This window comes from Amblyomma americanum, chromosome 1 (genome assembly GCF_052857255.1).
Source record: "Amblyomma americanum isolate KBUSLIRL-KWMA chromosome 1, ASM5285725v1, whole genome shotgun sequence".
NCBI classification, from domain to species: domain Eukaryota; kingdom Metazoa; phylum Arthropoda; class Arachnida; order Ixodida; family Ixodidae; genus Amblyomma; species Amblyomma americanum.
In genome coordinates this window covers 49,771,234-49,793,726 of record NC_135497.1, presented here as the reverse complement: position 1 = coordinate 49,793,726, position 22,493 = coordinate 49,771,234, and the positions used below count along the sequence as shown (strand labels likewise).

At 42.9% G+C, this 22,493-nt stretch overlaps 1 protein-coding gene across 7 annotated transcripts in view; it reads left to right on the top strand.

Annotated features, from left to right (window-relative positions):
• Nucleotides 1–22,493, top strand: part of LOC144112778 (uncharacterized) — a 59,227-nt gene that overhangs the window by 26,839 nt on the left and 9,895 nt on the right. For 3 of the 7 annotated variants that reach the window (XM_077645589.1, XM_077645594.1, XM_077645591.1), the window contains exons 6-7: nucleotides 20,632–20,728; nucleotides 21,739–21,884. In XM_077645589.1, coding sequence (XP_077501715.1) covers nucleotides 20,632–20,728; nucleotides 21,739–21,884 — 243 coding nt within the window. Of the gene's footprint in view, nucleotides 1–20,631; nucleotides 20,729–21,738; nucleotides 21,906–22,493 lie in introns of all 7 variants that reach the window. The other 4 variants (XM_077645593.1, XM_077645595.1, XM_077645592.1 and 1 more) reach the window with 2 other exon arrangements.

The window sequence follows — 22,493 nt, the reverse complement described above, 5'->3', positions numbered from 1 at the left end:
TCACAGTATCGTTAAAACTCGCAGCAGACCTCGGTTAATTAATTTCAGTCTGTCCTTTTCCCAGACTTGACCACTTCATGGTATCCCTCACAATTCCCCAAATTTTCCAGGTAAACGAAATTCCTCTAGACAATTATAGGTTGCTAGACACCCTTTAAAACTGTCACAGCCCTTCAAAGAAATACAGTAGAACCTTGCTGTTCTGTTCTTGGTTCGTGTAATCTGCAGTATCACAAAACGAAAAATTATGAGTTTTGTGCTATTTTTATTCACAATACAAATCCTGGATAACTTTTTGAAGCGATTCCCTGGTATACATGTCCATAATTTTGCCAAATTCTGATCATATGATGCATTCAGAGACCAAGAGAAAATGGTAGCCAAGCTAGTCATCATTTTTTGGATGCTTTGCCCTAATGCACCTGAGCACTGCGAAAAAGACGCCGCTGCTGCCCTGCAGAAAGGCAAGGACACAAAGCATCTTAAGAGCAGCTGCGGCTCTTCCACAATGCACAAGTGTAACGGGACAAAGTATCTGAGAACGGTAAAAAATAGTTGAGTGATTGTACGTGCCATAACTCTTCACCTTTATGGAAAACAAAAATATGGAAACAACTTGCAAGTGCTTGAAAAGGAACTTTTCAAAATTTGTGCCACCACATTCACAAAAGTTCTAATAATGAAGTGAAAGTGCCAATAAATGCCAGGGACTAGGAAATGGCGCAAAACCTGGACATAGGAACAGTCATGTGCAGACCAGCAAAAAAATTTTTCATAGGGGCTAATTCAAGCTTGTTGCTAAAAGATTGCATTCATAACATCAAAAAAAAATTGTAGGGGGAAAAAAGGGGTGGGGCGAGACAACAAAATAAAAGGGAAGGTGGCACAAACCTTTGCCTTAAAAATGCAAAATGCCTTGTTTCGTACCATTTGCAGAAGCTACCATGTCAGGATATCACATTCATTGAAAAGCAGTGTGCAATCACCTTGAAATCTGTGTGTGGCAGACTAGCCAGCAATTAAATTGCTCTAGTAAAATTACAGTAATTAAATTACTTTTCTTGGTAATTTCTAATGTAATTCATCACTTTTGTTGCCTGGTAATTTAGTAATGTAATGAACCACTTTCCAGCATGATTTCATGGAAAAGTAATTAATTACTAGCGATATTACTTTTGCTGCATACCGAGTCCATGCTTCTCGTCGTTTCTGCAATGCTTCGGCCACGCGTTTGTGGAGATGAGAATATACATAGCAAAGATGCAGTTTATGGGGTTTAACGTTCCAAAGCAATAGACTCGGGCTATGAGGGACGCCGTAGTGAAGGGCTCCAGGAATTTGGCCACCTGGGGTTCTTTAACGTGCACGGACATCGCACAGTATACGGGCCTATAGCATTTCACCTTCACCGAAATGAGACTGCTGCGGCCGGGATCAAGGCAGTCTTTCGGGTCAGCAGCTGAGCACCATATAACCAATGAGCCACCGCGGCGACCCCCAAAGCAAGAATAAATTACTACTTCCATGCTTTGAAGGCGAAAAACATTCACTTTTTAATTTATATTGCTTCCTTCTTTTCTAGTGACACACCTAGTCATTAGCATACAGTCTTAGGGCAACACATACATTAAATGAATCATTACTCGCCACGAAGCAATGCGGTTTTGTAGCCCATGGGTTTGCGCGATCGCCTCACAATCTGAAGGCCCTTGGTTCAATTCTCTGCACCCTTGGAAGAAATTTTTCTCTTTGCTGATGTCACTGGGGGTTGTGGACCACTTTTCCTGGACATCGACAGCAATGCCAGGTATTGACGTTAATGTGCCACTTAAGGCTTTTGGCTTAAAAGCGCGCAATCAGTAATCTGTGCCCCTGTGCATTTCTGGGTGATGCGTGGATAAGCACTCAATGTATTCCCGCTGTTTACGCGGGTGACAAATTCTTCAAAACCAGGATGGTGGGACGATATTACATATTGAATGATGTACTTCTGATTAAAGAGTGATATGAGAAAGACCATCTATATCAGCAAAGTGGCTAATCAAATTGACTAAAGGGGCAAAATTTCCAACGCCCATTTTCAAGCTCAGTGGCGGTGGAAACAAAAAACTAGAAATTTTGCACAATCTATGCAATGCGCAACATTTTAGCATCAAAATCAAGAAGTAATGTTTATTACTTAAGGCAGGTAATTGTCATGTCATTACTTTTTGATAGCAAAATTTGTGATGTAATTTAATTACTGCTGTGAGATTTCTAGGAAAGTAACTAGTAATGAATTTTAATTACTTTTCAAAAGTTATTTTGCCATGTATGACGTGTGGTCAACGGATGCCTAGGGAACTTGTCGGTGTCCTTACGTTCTTACGCAAACGATGATACACAACCCAGTTTCCTATATGTGACAATGGTTATGGGGAAAAGGAATATTGTGACTGAGACGACAAAGCTGGCCATGGTGCGGTACAGAGCACTCGGCCATTCTCTCCATGCAAATCATATCCCTGCCATCGTTCATCGCGCCTCTCTGGCCGGCCACCACGTAACAAAATATTATACACCACTCAGCATTTGCATGAAGGGAATGGCCAAGAGCATTTTCCATTTGGTTTTCTTCATGTTAAAGGAGTATAGGCACGTAATTGTGGTGGCAAGTTTTCTTCTCTACAGTGATGTGGAGAACACTACTACACATGAATCACCATGTAATATTTGCCCACTTCCATTAAATAATTTATAATTTTTTCTGTCATGCTGTTTCGGTTTCAACAGCCAAACAATGGCGGCGACGTCAGAGAGTGCTTTTGTGTCATGTGAGGCATGGAAAAACACCCATATAATCGCTGCTTAATCGTTATAATTTACTCAATACCGAAAACAGCATGAAAAACGGGACAAGATAAAGAGAAGCAACACACAGCACTGATCGGTGCTGTGTGTGTTGCTTCTCTCTGTCTTGTCCCATTTTTCTCACCGTTTTCAGTCTTGAATCATGAACCAACTGGTCCCACAATCCTCCCTTTTGATATAATTTACTACAGTGCTGAAGCAAGTCTTTCTCAAGAGCCGGAATGACAACTAATGTGGAAGCAGCGATTATATTGCAGTTTTTTCATGCCTCACGTGACCTGTAGGCACGCGGCGTCACAGTCCTCATTCGGCTGTGGAAACTGAGACCGAAACAGAACGAGAAAGAAATGAGATTATAAATTATTTTGTGGGTATTGAAGAATACCAGGTGGTAATCCATGTTTAACAATGCCTCACGCATCATTACAAACAAGCACTCGAAATTTAGGTGTCTATACTCCTTTAATTTTTTAGACCCACCATTCTGCTCACTGATCTTACTTTGCAGTTCATCTCCTGAGTGACTTAGCTATATCACCTGTGAATCGCAGATTATAAAGGTGTTCTCCATTAACTCTTATCCCCAACTGTTCCCAATCCAGGTTTCGGAATAGAGCAGGTATTCCTAAATACCTCCTGTTTACAGGAGGTATTTTGTTGCAGAGGAGGCATTGTGAAGACTCATTTTTTTTTTTTCATGATTGGTGTTGTGTTAGACACTGCAGTCCAAGACTTCTTCAGCACAGTTTGGTATCGACACTGTTGCTTCCATCATTGGCAAAGCGCCATCCAATGAAAGTAACGCCTACATGGAAGCTGAAGACAGCTAACCATGTACAGTTGGAAAAAAATGCGTGCCTAATATGGCCTAATAGAGCAGCTGGGACACTGGACATGGCTTATATGCCTTCGAGGATGCGCTAGTAGCGATGTGATCAAAAGGTTTCACCTGCACATTCTTTGAAATGCCTCAGGTATCATCTTTTACCAGGTCAACGGATATACTCAGGCTGCTTACAGTTTGGGCATATTGTTACGTGGCGACCAGCCAAATAATAAGCGGCAATAAACGATGGCAGTGAGATGATTTTAAGGGCCGCTCGCATATAGCACGACCTTTCTATTCCCACGGCACTGCCAGCTTTGTCGTTTTCGTGACACTAGCCAGGGCTGCCGAGCGATCGTCCCGATAGTGATTAGAAGAACACACCGACAGAGAGATGCGCTCGGTGGAGATGGGTTCAGAGGACGGTACGACAGAAATGGCATGGGGTTGAAGTGCTGGCCGCCACGATGAAAGATATGTGTGAATGAATCCTGGTCCACGAAGCTTCCAGATCACAGGTTGCCAGGAGCCAACGGCCCAAGCCCTTGGACGCACCGAATGGCATGGGCAGGGGGGTGGTGTCCTCACATGTGGGCGGTGTCTTGGGTCGCCACAGCGTAGTCATGTCAACATGTCTTGTGGTCAGAGCAGAGGACGGGGCTGGGGTGAGCAGCGAGGTCGGTTCAGGCCCGCAGAGCTGGGGCACAGCCGGGCGGGGCTTACCAGGTGCACACGGCCGGCGGAAGACTCTGAAGATCCAGGATGGGGATGATACCCCGCATCTCACATCAAATGCTACGTAGCGACCAGCCGAATAAAAAGCGGTGACGAATGATGGCAGTGAGATGATTTTATGGCCACTCGCCTATAACGCGACCTTTCCATTCCCGCACCACTGCCAGCTTTGTCGTCTTCATGACAATATTGCCGCTTTGCACATAGTTTTTCTGCAGTGCCACGAGGTACGCTTTAATGAGGTTTTACTGTACCTGTGAGTGCTAAGGTTGCTGAATTTGATGCGTCTCAGTGTGAAGTCTGAACCGATTCATACACCTCCTGCATTCATATGCCCATCAGCCAGCTATAAAATTGAAGTTCTAATCTATTGCTATGCGATGCGTTCAGAACAGGTGCTGCCCTTGATGGTCTCACAGATAACTTTTACCACAATGGCAACACAGGCATCAAAGGTTGCCTCCAAACTATAGCTCTCCACCATTCAAGACATGTTTTCCGCTGCTCTACTGTCTTTTTCCACAGTGGCCCACTTATAACTCACCTCAGTTCTGACTGCGAGGCCAATCCAGCAAATGAGCCTTACGCAATGCTGTTCGGATGGACATTATGGCCATGCCACTGCTTTAATTACACCACAACACTTTCGCTTGGCCCCGTGGCGAAATTCCTAATAGAGGTGGTGGAAGGAGGAAGTTGGGGCACCACGAAATCCAAATGTACAAGGACGTAGTGCAGTGGCCTCGCTCAAAGCTCTTGCCCTGAGCTTAAACAGCACAGGTACTTCTTGTTGAGCTTACAACTTTGTCATGCCCGAGCTGACAGCTCACCAGCCACACACATTTAAACAAATTTTTAATTACACATGCCAACAATGCCACATCTATTAAGATATGGAAGATTATGTTAAGCCTTCTATGCTCTAACCAACCCAAAATTCTTACCACGGTCAAGTAGATGACCTTGATTCTCTGGCAATACATCCAGCTCATTACTGTTCACAGCTGTGGTAAATTGTCATTTTTACCTCAGATTTTCTCATCAAGAGGCACAAGGGCAATTGGTTGATGGTCTGGTTCTTAGGACCAAGTGACATTGAGCAATCGCTACAAGCTCTGGGCAAACACCCTGAAGGGGCCACCGAAAACCTTGCAGCAAAGTTGCAAATTATACATTTTGAAAGGGCATTACTTTTTTTTAATTGTACCTCAAAGGCCCACAAGGGAGTATTTTATGAGGGGTGGGCTGACATGTATTAAAACCTCCTGGCACAGAATTTTTTCAGAAAAAGCAAACTGAAGAGCTAAAAACATAACAGCACGGAAAGCGGGGACTTCAAGGGTAGAAAACATAGGACAAGTGCTTGTCCTGTGTTTTCTACCCTTGAATTCCCAGTTTTCCACGCTGTTAATTTTTTAATTATGTATCATCAACTTGCCTGCGCTTCTCCTGTGTTTACTAACCTTGAAGTCCCCATTTTCGGCGCTGTTGAATTTTTAATTATGTATCACCAACTCGTCTGCCTTGCTATCGTGTTGAAGAGCTAAACTACTCATCCACATCCTTGAGGTTGTTTTGCCCCCATAATTCCTACTGCTCTAGAAGCTGTGTGTTGGTGCTTGAATCTGAATGCCACACGCCCATATGCATGCAGCACACATGCTTTACCAGCATAGCACCACATAACATCATGTCAATGCCCTATTTGGGGACAAATGGTGCAAGCACACAGAGCAGTAGGAACAAAATGCAAACACTAATGTTGTGTGAGTCACTCCTGTGCTGTCTTTTGGGCTGCATGTCTCCTGATAAACAACTGCCTCCCCATTTTCCTCAAAAAGTAAAACTACAACAAACATCTACTCCTAACTTGTGAAAGCAAATTGACAAACATAGAAGAAAGAACGTAAACATGTCTGGTCCTTGTCTTTCTGTGTATTCAATTATGGGAACTACTTCCTTGTTCAGCTACCTCTCCTATCTACATTCGTCTGTGACTTCTCGCCTCTCGCCACTGCTTGCCTCTAGGGGCACAAACGTTGCCAGTTTCACAGCAGGAGGCCCACTTTCAAAATTATAATTTGCTAGATCCATGACAGCCTAGTTGCTTGGTTCAATATTCAGGCAGGCTTTGTTCATTTCGGGACTACAAGTGGAAGCTGTTGTCTTAATAGTGAATGTTTCCACGTTTCCTTTTTGTTTCTTCTTTCTATGTAATGGCTAGGACAAAAAACTCGCCCACCCAATGCAAAGGAAGTGGCCACATAATCATAGTCTCTTCCATTTGACTGCACTTTCTGCACTAGTTCAAGAAGTGCAGCACGAGTTCTAGGCTGGCTTGCACTCGCCGAAATGGAAGTGCAGCTGCAGTGCAGCAATATGGCGGTGCCCATGTGTAGGTCGAAGAAGCGGAGATGGCACTAGTTATTTAAAGAAATGATGACAGTTCCTTGTTGAAAGGTTTATGGCTTATGGGGGTTTAACGTCCCAAAGTGACTCAGGCTATGAGGGATGCCATAGTGAAGGGCTCTGGAAATTTCGACCACCTGGGGTTCTTTACAATGCACTGACATGACAGTACACGGGCCTCTAGAATTTTGATGGAGGCAAAATTCTAGGGGCTCGTGTACTGTGCGGTGCATGCATGAATCACCATGTGGTATTCGCCTATGACCGCTAAATAATTTATAATCGAATTTTTCTGTCCCGCTGTTTCGGTTTAAACAGCCGAATGAGAGCTGTGACGACAAACAGAGGTTTTAGGTCATTCAAGGCATACAAAAACTGTGATATAATTGCTGCTTTATCGTTTTAATTTACTGCACTGCTGAAACCAGCCTTCCTCAAGAGGAATGACAACAAATGTAGAAGCACCAAATATATTGCAGTTTTTCATGCCTCACATGACCTGCAATCTCTCTTTAAGGTCACAGTCATAGTTCAGCTGTTGAAACTGACAGCACGAGAAAGAAATTCAGTTATAAATTATTTAGCAGCCGTAGGAGCATACCACACAGTAATCTGTGTGTAATAATGCCTTACATATCATTACAAAAAAGAATGGTTTGATTTATGAGGGTTTAATGTCCCAAAGCAACTCCGGCTATGAGGAACACTGTAGTAAAGGGCTCCGGAAATTTTCACCACCTGGGGTTCTTTAACGTGCACTGACATAGCACAGTACATGGGCCTTTAGAATTTCGCCTCAATCAAAATTCGACCCCCTCTGCCGGGATCAAACCCATGAACTTGGGGTCAGCAGCTCCCTTAAAGAACACCAGGTGGTCAAAATTTCCAGAGCCCTTCACTACGGCGTCCCTCAGCCTGAGTTGCTTTAAGACGTTAAACCCCTATAAAATATAACCTTTTAGCAAATAACTGTCATCATTTCATTAAATAACACGTGCCATACCTTCTCTGTTTCTTTGATCTACACATGGAGGAGTTGAGAGACTGTTTGAGGCGTCATAATGAAAACCTAAGCGGTCAAGTTGAATCGCATGGGCAACATTTCTGCGCTAATTCACAGGTCGCCTGTGGGTATACATGCAACGATTTGTTCTCTGAAACAACGATTTCCTAGAGCAGGTTCATGGTAAGACTCCTTTGCGATTTGCTGCTTGAAAATTCTTCCAAGTGTTTCAGGATTTTGGTGGTTGTTGGTGTCAGCGGCACGCAGTTGGCTTCATATGGCGCTCAATGGATGGAAGCTGAAACGCCGCGGGGAGTCGCTGGCCTGCAGGGGCACAACCCTCATATTTAATGTTGTTCTTAGAACTTTGCGAATCGCACGTCTGTTAAAATCTTGCTGCGGAGCATTGCGAGAGATGTTTCGATCGGGTGAAGCAGATATTGGAGGTCAAGGCAGCCTAGCTGTGCTAGCTGTTTCTGGTCATTTTTCCGACGAGCTTTCGCCGAACGGTACCTCCTTGAATAGCGTTGACAAATTTCAAGTAAATCCATGCCCGTCTTCTCTATTCTTTTTGCTAGAAACACAGCTTACTAGGTACCTGTGTGATGCACATGCGCACAGTGACGGGAGTAACACGTACAGCAGGCCTGATTGACTGGATTTCTCCAAATGACAAGCACGTACGTTGATGAAATGACAAGTGGAACAAGGGGAGTATCAGACATGGTGAGCGACTTGTGCAAAAAAAAACACTGCGCTTGAAGGCACAGACACTTGCACACTTACAAGGAAAAATGGCATGTGTCGGTGCAATGAAGGCGGCGGAAATCATTTCTTATACTGCAGTTTCAAGAATTTTAGAGAAAGAGGTTTCTTGTACATCTTCCTAACTGCGTTCTTGCCTGTTATGTCAAGTGCATGGTTTGTTAGCAATGGTTTGATGAACTTCTTGCATATAATATGCCGCAGTCCTTGTTCTCTTACAGGTCAGGACAGGCAAACCCACGATTTTATTCACACTGTAGAGCAAGCATGTGTCCAGTGGCCTTTGAAGTTGCGTTCTGTCTTTGAGCATGATATTGATGAGCTTCTTGAGACCCTGTAACACTCTTAGGAGCGCTGAGATCGGGTAAAAGAGTCCACTCCAGTCTTGGTGGTCAGTCAAACTGTCTACAGTAGTATTTCCTTGTCTGGAAATGCAAGCTGCAAACTGCAGAATTATTTGATGTTGTGTTTGCCTGCCAGATTCTTCTTCAAATTATCTTGACCTGTCTTTCTCGGAGTTCTAAGTCGGCAGGAATTTCATTGTACGAAACGCCAGGCTTCTTGTTCCGCTGACTGGACATTCAAAACCGAACGCAACAGCAATGCATTTTCGCTTGCTACTCCCTCCAGCAACTACAGTCATTGATGCGTCACTTCTTATACGGTAACACTAAACACACCACACAAATCATATAAGAAACAACACTCCAAAAGGCATACTTTTTGCTGTAATGGCAGTGACAAGAAAATCCTGTGTCGTCTCCGTGTCGTCGGCTAGAGGGTCATCGGACAGCACTGCCATATGGCTGACGAGTGCTCTGTGGTGGGCAGAAAACCCCCTGATGCTTCAGGCATGTTGTTCTTCAGGAGGCATTGCTCAAACAACAAAATAATTGCCGGACGTGACGTCTTTTCTTCAATCCGGATGCGACGTCATGGGTTGAAATAACGCTTGCGTTATTTCGACAGGAAAAGAAAAAATTTAATATACCAAACCATTCAGGTTGTCAGCGAAAAAAAGCTACCGTAAGATTAAATACTTCTTATATGTTTTTGCCGTTGTGCGCCTTTGCAACGTTAGCGACGTGAGCATGGACGCAAATATGCGAATGGCGCTATGAATTTCCCTTGCAGCTCTGGAAATGGCAAATGGCATGGCTGCGCGCCAAACTTCTAGACGTGCTTGCAGAGGTGTACTGTGGGGTCGGTGCCAACAGTTGGAAGTTTAATCGACTGAAATTGTTCAAGGAAAGTCAGCAGCACTGCATTTTTATTGTTTCTGTGCATTGCGAGTGACTTTGGCGGCAGCCGCACGGCAACGTCTCCGGTTCAGCGAACTTGTGAGAAGGTTAGCATTTTCTCAAATTTTGAAAGCGGTTTTTTGTTTTTATTATAACCCTGCGTCTCGTCGCATGTTCACGATAACATCAGTACAACGTGAATGCGCTTTCTGTCTCTATTTGAAGTAACATTGGTCGATCAGCGTAAACTTTTGGATTCAATTAAACACAAACTGTCCACGTTCGTACTGCATGTCGAATGTGTCTTTGGATGATTCGGCGCAAGAGATGTTGTGATAATTTGTGTACTACCAGATATAGTTTAGAGGCTTGGACCCATTCATCCCACTGAAGCAATGTTTGAAAGCTGTTTTGTGTTCATGCATCTGCTGTCCATAAACTCAACTTTTCGGTAATCATTCACATGGTTCCTTTGGATCTGGGCAATCGGCTACTGTTGCTAAGGCGCCTGGTAGCAGAGCCCCTGGGGACACCCAGTGGCCAGTTGTTTGTCCAGGTGCCAAGTACCAAAGGTACCATTCCTGACTTTTTTCCCAGTCCATCAACCTCACATGTCTTGCAAAGATTACAGTAATCAGGTTGTAAAAAAATTGGTAACATGTACATATTTCAGAACAGTTCAGAGAAATGCACATGCAGCATCAGTATTCTCGGTAGATTTTCTGAGACCCGGATTCATTTCTTCTAGGACAGTGGCAAGCAGTAGGTCAACTCTACACAAATTTATTTTCCCCTCGTGCAAAGTAAAGAATGCAAACATCATAAGACAAGTCTCTAGTCTGTTTCATTCTCACTGCATTTGATCAAAGCATAATATGAAATGCTGTATTTCTTATACGCTAGTTTTCTTTACTTTGAGCAGTAGATATTGACAATGAACAGCAAAGCAACTCCACTCGCTGACGATTTTTCCTTCGGCAGCAAAACAGGGAATAGCTTACCCAACGTGTTATCTCAACAGACTCAAAACTTCGATGGACAGCTGCGTCCACAGCTGCAATCACCTCTCAGGTGCATGCACTCGTAAGACATAAGCGTCATTCAGTCTATAAATTCCTGTTCTTTGTCCAGTGAATCCTCTTACGTCATTTTCAAGCCACTGAGTCATGGCTCCTTTCACTCGGCCACCCCGGGCCAATACTACAGTGCCAATACTACATCCGCTGCAGGACAAACATATCTCCCATGCCTCTCCGGTTGTTCCTGTCCTGTGCCAGCTGTGGCCCCCTTTTCCCCACAGATTTCTTTATCTTATCCACTTAGTTATCATGCTTTCTGTCATAATGCACCACACCATGAGGAACTTCATGTACAGTACAGGTATTGACTGATATTTAATGTGTCCAGGAACCTCGAAGTGCCAGGGGATAGATTGATGTCAAACAAGTGCAACATCATGCTGGATGCTGTTACTTCTTAGTACTTTGACATGGAAGTGCATTGAGGGCTGATCACAGTTTAGAGTGGAGCCACCAGTCAGTCCAATGCCAGGGAGAAGGGCACTAGAATAACTTCCTCCCTTTTAGTTACTCAAAGTATAGACATTAAACCTTTAAACCATAGCTAATTTAAGAATCATTGACTGTAATTGCCTGTTCGTTTGATAGAAAAAATGAAAAATGCAGTGATTCTTTCTGTGGCCGCACATGATACTCTTCATGATGATATTTCAAGCATTCATCTCAGCCCGAAAGAAGTTCTGTAGAGCCGCCGCATTGGCTCAGTGGTTATGGCACTCGGCTGCTGACCGGAAAGACGCAGATTCAATCCCGGCCGTGGTGGTCGATTTTCGATGGAGGTCAAAGTCTAGAGGCGCCTTTATTGTGCGGTGTCAGTGCACGTTAAAGAACCCCAGGTGGTCGAAATTTCCGAAGCCCTTCACTACGGCGACCCTCATAGCCTGAGTCGATTTGTGATGTTGAACATCCATAAACCATAAATGAATTCTGTAGCCTTCTGGGAGCAAAACAAAACACTTGTGCTTTTTTTAAATTTTTCGTTCTGTTCTCAATCAGTCTTAACACCCATCTTTCTTGGTGACTGATGCCTTGATGTTTGTGCACAGGCAGTGGCCAGAAAAGGTCCCCGCACAAAATAAATATCAGGTGAATGGAATGAGCAAGAAGCATGAACTGTCAGGAATTGTGAAAATCACTCAACTGGCCCGATATCACAGCATGGCAAATAAAATTTGAATAATGACCTCATGCCTTATCATTGGTTGCTAAAAGGACTATGAACACCTAATTTTAATGTGCAATTTCTTCTGTCAAACGATGTGTTAGACATTAGAATACATGGGTTACTGGGTGGTACTTGCCTACAACAGCTAAATAACTTATGATTGAATTTCTTCTCTTATGCTGTTTCGATTTCGTCAACTGGACGACGACTGTGATGTCAAGTTATTGTTTTGGTCACGTCATGCACTAGAAAAACATATTTGCTAATACATAATTTTAATTCACTACGACATATAAAACAGCCTCTTCCAATACCTGGAATGACACAAACTGATGTGTCTGCAAATATATACCCCAGTTTTTATGCCTCATGTGACCTAAAGATCAACTATGCATCATAGTTATCGTTCGACTGATGAAACCGAAAGAGCGTTCAGAAGAAATTCAATTATAAATTATTTAGCAGTCGTACATGAATACCACAGAGTACTCCATGTATACAAATGTCTAATGCATCGTTTGAAAGTAGAGAACACGCAAGCAAAAATTTGGTGTCTATACTTAAGAAGTGAAACCATGTAACCATCAAACTTGTCCTATTTTACTTCACATGCTTACAGTTGGTTGAAAGATTCAGGCTACTTTTAGCACTATCTTGGTACATGGTATAGTGCGGGACTTGCAAAGGGTGAAGCTATTCTGTTTCAGGTATGATTGGTACCATATCATTTTGTTTCTAAAGTAATGGCAGCCATTCCACTCAGATCTCAGACAACGTCTCAATTGAATTGCAGTTATTTCTGATTTTCTGCAACTCTGGATTACCAGTTACATAGCCTTGCTCATTGCAGTTGCTGATAAACACCTCATAAGTTGTACTATTATGTACTCTTTTCTTTGGCACTATGTATGAACTTCTGTTCTTGTGCTTTCTAGAAATAATGCATGCAGTTTTGAAGTGCAAAAAGGGAATTTACGTTTAACTAGATTGTCATATTAGAGCCCTATGTTACAACCAAATTGTACATTGATGTCAATGATGGTGGTTTCTTTTCACTATTGTAAGAGAATGTTATAATTTCACCTATAGCAAATAATAGCCCTCACTAATTAGCTGTTTTTGTCATGTCCAGTATTTTTACACACTAAGTCACCAAAGCATGATTCAGAATGGTCAGGACTAAAGGTGCTGAGCCTTTCGTGTCACTAAAAAATGTGTTTTAGTGTGGTATGGCTGCTTGAACACCTATCCCTTGTATCTCACAAACTTAATAAGGGAGGGAAAAGCCTCAGGGGGCTTGCGAAATTTCGACAAGAGGAATTGTCTTCTGGAAAAGCCTTCATCATTGGTGGGGTTTAAGCAAGGTTTTCACTTCGAGGAGAAAGGCCTGGTGTGTGGGACGAGGGTGCAATATGGGAAGGCCATTAGGATGGGGAGTGTGAACCTTGTCCAGACATGATGGCTGCTAACGAGGACTAACCGGTTGACCTGCGAAACTGTGAAAAGAAAAGGCCAGCTCAGTAAAAAGGATTCCTGGGGTATGGAGAGGTAGTGGGCTTGAAAGGCTTTGTGTCCAGCTGCAACAGGTGACTTGGTATGGCTGGCTGCCTTTACATAAAAACTAGGATAAAGGAGTTAAACAGCATGGCAGAATAAAATACCAGGGGCAGTCAAAATAATGTGAAAGAAAGAGAAAATGAGGGCGGGTTCGGAGAAAAGGCAAAAAGAAGGGAGGAGGGAAGAGGGTGGAAGCCAAGGGTCCCCAGAAGTGACATCAGGAGGTGCAGGGCTTAAGCTAAAAGTATAACGATAAATTAAAGGAAAAAGGAAAGGAGGGGGATTCAGGTGGAAATGATGGGTTGGGGGAGAGTTAGGGTGAAAGAAACGATAAGTCAGCAATATGAAGTGCTTGGAAAACCTCTTGCCTTGTGCAAGGCCTTTTTAAGTAATTATGCCAGTGACGGAATGTATAGAGCTGGCCACTTTAAGTGCAAACATGCGAGCATGTGGCCGCAGTGTTTAGAGGTCCACTGCGTGCGACACAGCCACTTTCGCTGCAAAATGGAGCTGGAGGAGGTGCACCTGGATGTGGTGCTTCGTGCCATCTGTCACTTCACTTCGATGTGCGGAAATGTCGAAAGCAGTGGCCCTCCAAAGAGCAGAGCCATGCGTTCGCGTGTTCGCACTAAGAGTGGACAACCCTGCACTTTAGAGATTTTAAGTTTCCTCAGGATATGCTGACTCCAGACGAAAACAGGTCCTTTTTTTTTAAACGTCGGCAGGCACCCTGAGGTTTTCCCTCTTGTTCACTTTGCGAGTGTCAAGAAACCATCTGCCTACTCTCTCTGTACCATACAATCCTTGTATGGCGAGTTACCTCTCAATTAAGCCCTTACTATGTGCAGATAACCACATCTTTTACTGTTATCTTTGTATGGATGCACCAGTGGTAAATCAAGAAATAAATCAAGAGATTTGTATTGTTTAACACTTACTTTAAAGCTACATCATGAGGATATGGTTGAAAATGTGCCATTTTCCGGCTACAGGGGCTTGGTTGTGTGTAGTGACTGGTTTCTCTTTATCAGGGCTACTTGACAGTTGCCATGAAAAACAGGCTTTTCAAAAGTCGTTCCTCAAATAAGAAAGCGTTTCCAATGTTACAATGGAAATGTTATTTGTTAAAACTTCAATCATTGCAGGTCAGGGAATGATAGTTTTCAAATAAGTTCAAAACCTGCAGAAGGAATTTTGTAACTTCTTTCCTGCCTTAAAAACCCAGTATTTATTTGCTGCTTTCAGCAAGCAGAGGTCTGTTTTATGGCACATACTTTTCACTACCTTGAATGAAAATTGTGCAGTACAGACCCACCGTAAAACTAGGGGTGTAGTATACAAATTGCTTGTTGCAACTACTTCGCCGTTAGAGCATGCATAGTAAGGCCTTGAAGTCAGATTCTTTACATTTGCAACTGTTTCATAAAAAGCCTATTCTGGCAAATGGCATTTAGCAAAACTGTCTTCCTCTGAATGCTCCTAAGGATAACTTTAGTTCATTCTGGAACATGCATATTTAAAATATCTCTTTAAGGCATGATTGCTCATATTGGCTCTAGTTACCTCACAGTATTTAGTTTTGTGCCTCCAGCATCACTGACTTGCATCATATGTCAAATAGAGCAGTAAAATGCTCGCTGTTAGTTTAAACCACAACTCATCACGGGGCTGTGCACTTTTTGTTGTGTTGCATGAAATATACTTATGTATGAAACAATTTCTTTCAGCTGCACTTCACATGATTCAAATTTCACCAGAAGAAAGGCTGTAACACAACATTGCTCACTTTCTGTTTCTTTCCCAGCACATAACTGCCCATAACAGCACATATGTAAGATATGAACAAAAAGAAGTGCATGTATATGTTCCGCACATGCATTTTGTGTACTACGAACACTATGATATGATTAACTGATGTCATGTAGAGAGAGCACAAAAAGTTTTTTTGCATATATTGCAGCATGTTTATTTCAAGTTTTAAACTGGCCATTTAAACGACCCATTTCTCAAGCATTTCATGCTAAATAAGCCGAGTACCAGATCAGGTTAAAGCTTGTACCCATTGTATCACCGGTGGATACGCGGCGGCACTAGGGATCGAACTCCACACCTCCTGCTTGCGAGGTGGATGCTCAGACCACTAGACCACCGCTGTGGTCACCCCCCCTGATGTTGCTTACACCAGGCACTGTTAAAGCCCGTATATATATGTTAAATGCATTTTAGAAAGCTATCCGGTTCCCAAGTACCATTTAATTTTTATAGCAAAACCACAGTTCACCTAGCTGGGCAAACCTGCTGCATACAAGCCAGCAGAACAGTTGCATGTACTTGCTTCATTAGGAATCATAAAAATCAAGCAGAGCCTGCCCTTCATGGTGCATTATACCCTGATTTCGAGCAATGATCAAGATGGGCAGATGGTCATTTCATTGAACACTTGCATGTTACATTCGTAGAATCAAAAAGACAAGTATTAGTGCAAAATCTTCAAGCAGAGTTTATTTTAGAGTTTATTCTTTATATTATGAAAAAAGTGTTGGATCAAGTTATGGTACACCTTGTATGGTAAAAGGGGCTCCCAATTTGTGAAAGGCTTAATTTTGGAATAACGGCAGCGTTTAGGCTAGTTGGTTAACCATTGTTTAGATCTTGGACGTGCTCAAAACTACACTGAGAGTAAGAGCACTGTGTGTGGCCATCACTTTGTGTATCCTTGTCTTTTTGCTTTCTTTCACAATCTAAACTTGATTTTGCAAGAGAGCAAGGAAAACAAGGATGTTTAAATTCTGATAATTAAGGATAAAAGATCATGTTTTATTGTTATGTTTAAAGTGTACATTGTACTGCTATTGCCGTGTTGCAACACTTTCATTGTGCCTTTGCATTGCCTCACTTCCGTCGTGCCATTGCATTGCAGACTCTTGACTTTTGTTTATAAAATAGGCAATCTTTTTTTGCATTCGATTACAACACTTTAGGTGTTATCTCAGAGTTGCGTGGTAGCAAACTCTCAGATTTAGCGGTTTGCATTATTATGCCAGCATAACTTGCTAAGCGTTTCACTACAGTCTTGTTACTAAAAGTCACGTGAAAGCATTCAGCCTGATGGTCATTGAGGGTTACTGTCCATATATCAAAATGCCGGAACAGCTGTACTCTTTACAGCTACCGGAACTAAGGTACATTTCATGACATGCTGGCTGATGAGTGCTGGAGCACCAGACGGGATTTGGAAGAAACAATTTTCAGATGTGTGCTTGGTATCACCTTGTTTTCTTCCAGTTGTGGAGAGGTGTTCTTTTCATTTTTGTTGTGTTAAACACTCAAGTTTTGGGCAATTTGTGATTACCTTTAGCTTGTGTTCTCTTTTTTGTTGAGGCACAAGCACTCCACTTTATTACATTTTAGTATAATTTAAAATTCATAGGTCACACCATGAATAAAACTTCTACATGAATAATCTACGTGTGTAAGTTCTTCATTGCTGCTATACAAACTAAGCGGAGACAACTTGTAGTTTAGCTCTTGCCAGGATTTATAGGAGAGTCTCATTAACATAATCACATGACCAATACAAACTGGGTATTATTGTTTGTGCAATGAAAAACAGTTTTAGAATATTTGTTAGCAGCTGTCAGTGTAGGACTGGCCTCAAAATGCTTAAAACTTCCCTCTTGAGCTGATTCTGAACAGCTCAAGCAGGAGTTTAACGGATTTCATTATCGCCGTCGCTTAGTTTACATTTACCTCAGGACAATGGACTCTTCTGGTGATCTTTAAGTATCTATGTCTTGCACCAGCTGCATGCCACACTCCGAAGAAATCTAATCTTATCTAGTGAGCTTATAATAAGCTATCTCTAGCTGTATTTTTTCTTGGGTTGAAACTCATTGTTGTGATATAATGTGCGCAAGCCGTTTCCTGGCCTCGTGCTCAGCTTATCTGGAATGAAATGCTTGGGAAATGGGTCTCTGACCTCAACTTGAGTAGACGAAATTAACTTGTGCTAGGGTACTCTTTGGCCACAGATGCCTTGTACCATTAAAATTTATCAAATTCATTCTGTTGCCCTAAGAGACCATTGGTGATTCATTCGCTGCATCATATGCCGTGACCAGGTCCATTTTCTTTTATTTTCTTCCAGAATATTGACAACTCAGGCTTGTTCTGAAATCAGCGTTGCCACAGACCAGTGTTACTGCTAACATTTTCATCTCTGTGGCCTACTGTTCTTCCTGAATTCAATCTCAAGCCTCTTTGTTAGCCTTCAAGTTTCAAGATGTGGCTTTTCGTTTTAGCAAAATCGCTAGGCTCCTTCAAAACACAAGAATGCCCACCGAGTTCACTGCAGGCACTTCTGAATCTCCTGATAATTTCTCTCTCATGGTCTAGATCTCCGAACTCTACTTGGCTTTCATAGAGCTTCCTTACCACTTCTAATGTTCCTTTACTCATCGTAGTCTGTTATTCTCATTGGAGACTATTGGACTTCTTATGTGGTTTCTGCTTACTCTCTGTGCCCACAGTTCTTTCTCTGCTTAGGACCCCAAGCGTACACTGCAATTCATCCTCGTGAATACTTAACAGCACCATCAACATATCAGAGCTTACTTGCTGTTTGTCTCCCACTGCTTATATTTCGCTCATGTATGCTCTCATTGCTTGTTGCTGCTTTTAGGTTTCCTCGATGATTTTCTGTTTGCTCAATCCTGGCCTTGATATATTTTCTTCTGCTGCTTAGCTTCGAATTATTGTTTAGGTTAGATGGTTCTGCTACTTCTGATGTTCACTTTGAGGTTTGACAGCTTCATGCTTTGTTGTTTCTTTATAACCATCTTTGTCTTCTCGATGTTGATTGGCAGCCCGGAACAAACGCACATGCATCATTTATGTTAAGATGATGAGATGATAGCCTAACACGTCGCATCGTTGCTATTGGAACCCCCCATGTACTTGCTTCGTTCCACTGTGAGCAAAAAAGTTTGGTGGAGGTCGCGATGAGGCACAATTTTAATTAGACTAGTGGCGAAGGTTTACTGTTGCTTCGCAGTAAAGCGCTCCCATCTGTCGCGCACGCGAGCATTTAGACGGCTGTTAGATACTACTATCAAGGATTTAGCCACTGTACCGTCGCTGGTTCGTTGTGTAGGTTTTCAGATCAGTCTCGCACTGTCACCGAAGCCTTTCGTGTGTCAGTCATGGCACTGTGCTGCTGTATTTCTGTCCAGTGTAAAAATATTTTCTGTGATTATGCTACGTGCACTGGTTCTTGTAAAAGTAAATATTTTGTGTCGCTTCAACCAGACGACACTTTAGTGTTGCCAAAACCATGAACTGTCTACCTGGGACGGGCTTGGCTTTATTCCTTGGTAACAGAGCGTGTAAGCGCACTGTTTTTCGGTAAGATCATGTACCAACTGGCCCGGCAACTATCCTTAATGCAGTAAATTTCTTATAAATCAGGTACCTCTTTTAAGTGGTTTCTCCTGGATTCTTCTGTCTACACTTCTCTCGTCATTGTAGCAACATGCAAGGCGTACCTCTACTCAGTTTCTATCAAACGTCACTTTATCCCGCACGAAGTTTTCTGGATAGTAGGTCTCTTACCACCGTCAGGGAAGCATGGCGACAGATTATGCCGTCTTCTCTGCTCTGAGGCCTGGCACCAAGTGGAGTACTTCAAGGAGTGCCTCAGAATAGCCTGCTTTCGCGAAGCTCGCCGGGAGAAGCTGGGAAACGCCTGCAACAAGCTTTTCCGAATGATTCACAGATGGCAGACTTCTTTTGGAAGAAGGCTCTAGGGCGCTGACCGATTGTCAGTTCGGATTCTGAAAAGGCAAATCTATGGAAACGGCGCTCCTTGCAATAAAATAAAATATATTCCAGAGCATTGAAAACAGAATATATACGCTCTGTCTTTTTGTTGACTTCAGCAAAGCTTTTGACCTTCTCGACCATAACATATAAAACTCATTTCATATGGCATCCATGGAAAATCTCATGCTTTCCCTAAGTCGTATCTCAGCAATAAAAGCCAGTGTGTCTGTATTAGCAACTAACAGTCATCGTTACTACCAATATATTGTGGTCTACCACAGTGGAGTGTATTAGGCCCGCTTCTATTTAACTTATACACAAATGACATAGTTCATATTGACAACAGTGTTCAGTTCATTAAATATGCTGATGACAGTACTGTGCTTATTTCTGGTAATGATCCCAATGCCCTTGTGCTTCATTGTAATGATGTACTTGAAAAATTGTCTGCCTGGTCCCATTTAAATCGCGTAAAAATAAACAACCAGAAAACGAAAGCCATTTTATATTGATCCAGAAATAAGAAATTCATTTTAGAAAATTCTCTAGTGATTCAAGATAAAAATATTGACCTTGTCGATACTCACAAAATTCTTGGTGTCTATTTTTCTTGCCATTTGAGTTGGGACACTCTTGTCAACTATGCTACAAAAAAAAAATCTCTTCAGTGACTGGAGCTATGTCGCGATGTCGCGTACTGTTCTGCCACAAAAAGGTTAAACTTCAGTTATATAACGCATTATTTGCCCCGCACATGAGCTACTGCAGTTTAGTGTGGGCAAGCACCACAAGAGCAAATATTGAAAATATGACAGTTCTGCAAAAAAAGGTACATTTGCTACATAGCTAATATTGATCGTCACTCGACAAGACATCTCTTTGCAAAATACAATAATATTAGCTTTGACCATCACTATGAACACCACTTGCTACATGTTTTTTATGTATTTCAGCATGACAGCCAGAGTTTCCTTCGTTCGATGGCATTGCGGCAACCTAAAGCTACTCCTTTATAACTTGAATTTCCAAACCCTCGTTAGTCCCATACTTTCGCACTCAGTACAAATTGCTATCATTAAAGGTTCTCTGAAACGCCTTCTGAGTAGAGCACATTAACTCACTTAATCACTGCACTGTGTTGCCATGAAAACCAGAGCCAAATAATACTCTTCTACACGCAGCAGACGACCCACAATCACGCATCAAAGTTGGAGAGCCCTTCCTGGCGACTTTTTCGTGCTCGCACCCTCTTCCGTCCCCCGCATCTGCGTAGACAAGGTGAGAGGTGGCCATTGGTTAGATTCTTTCAGATGTCAGGCAGTTACCATGGCCACGGCCAATAAGCCGTTTAGCTCCGGCGAGTGGGGAAGCTCCGCTCCCGGGGGGGGGGGGGGGGGGAGGGGGGTCGGCGAAGAAGCGCCTACCTTCCAGTGTGCAAAAAGTGACGAGAGGAGAGGGAAAGGCGCGAAGACACTGAAATTCAAATTTTAACTACAGATAACTCAGCTTCTACAAAGCGCATTTAAAAAATTCTTGCTGGACACTATTCGTGAAGCGTCGTGCTTCAATATCCCAGGCATGCTGCAACTTTATTAGAGCCTCCTTCACAGCCTCTTTAAAACACACTCTGCCAGCCTTATTAAATAAACACAGACAGGTAGCCTTCAAATCCCCAAAAGAACTATGAGCACACTTTTCTCAGTTGTAAGAATTGATTGTCGTGATGAATCTTGCAGCAGGTCTGTATTTTCTGATACCTTCTACTACACAGTGTTGTAATTGATGTTACCGTACTCTGTCATCAATGGCTGCTGTCGTTTTGTAAATGGCTCCAGGGCCCCAGTCAAGTTGTAGGCAGCAACTTTTAGCCCTGGAGACCGTCCAGTATTCTGGTAAATGAAGAATTGAATATAAAAACTTTGCCATCTCCTGAGCAGTGGGGATGCTGAGGTCAGTAACAGCAAGAAATTCCACGTGCAGCTGTGCAACGTGCAACTTAAGGAACCTTTGTAGAGAGCATTGGATCATTTCCTGGAGAGAAAAGCGGGGTTGTAATTGCAGCCACCCCCACAACCACTGTTTTGCAGAGCATATCACTTCGCCTGTATGGGCGGAAAAAGCAGCATGCCAGAAAATTAAATATTGATTAGGGAACCATTCTGCTGCGCTCAATGGGTTAGTCTTGCAGGCGTTATTAACAAAAAGTAGGCCTGCACAGTAAAACAAATGCACCGCCCATTTGTGAGTATATCTTGGATTGCTTAAGTGCCTTGTATTATCATCTGCAGGACAGGTACCCCTTCTGCTTCACGAGAAAGGAGGAGGAGACGTCGTGGAGGAGCTCTATCCGCCACGCGCTTTTCCAGCGATGGTTCGTGAAGGTCCAGCCATTCACGACAGACCAGAACAGCGGTGGTGGAAGGAACAACTTTCGGTGGGTTAAGTACAGCAACAGGTGCGCATCACCTCAAGTGCGTCTGCGCAGTGGTGTTCTGTGGAGGCTGCCGTCATAGAGCTGCGACGGCTGACGCCTCGTCTGTATGCTATTGCATTAGGTGCTTCATCGGGAAGACAGTGTTACGGTGATTGGCTGAAGGGAAGTGACGCCGCCAGATCGGAGCATTCCTGTTGTCTGGAATTAAGTAACGTCACAAGACGGTAACAATTCCACCTGCTGTAGAGAACGAACGTCACCACCAGACCGGTAATGACGTCACTTTCGGTAAAGACATCAACAGCAGGTAATGCTATCGCACTACCAACACAGAGTGGAATTAGACATCCCTGTGAATTTTTTTTGTGCCGGTTAGACAAAGCAGTTCCGGCAAGTAAAAATCCTTCTAACATCATTTTTAATTCTCTCGCTCGCTGGACTTCCGGCCTAAAATATCAACTACAATTTTGTACTCTTTATTACAAACTACCAGCTATCTTGAATCAAGCGTGGGGTCTTGTGTAGTCCGAGTGACCATATAAGTATGCACATGTTTCCTAAAGCAAACGTGCTAATTAGGATAGCTTTCAGGTGGCCCTCACTTTGAAA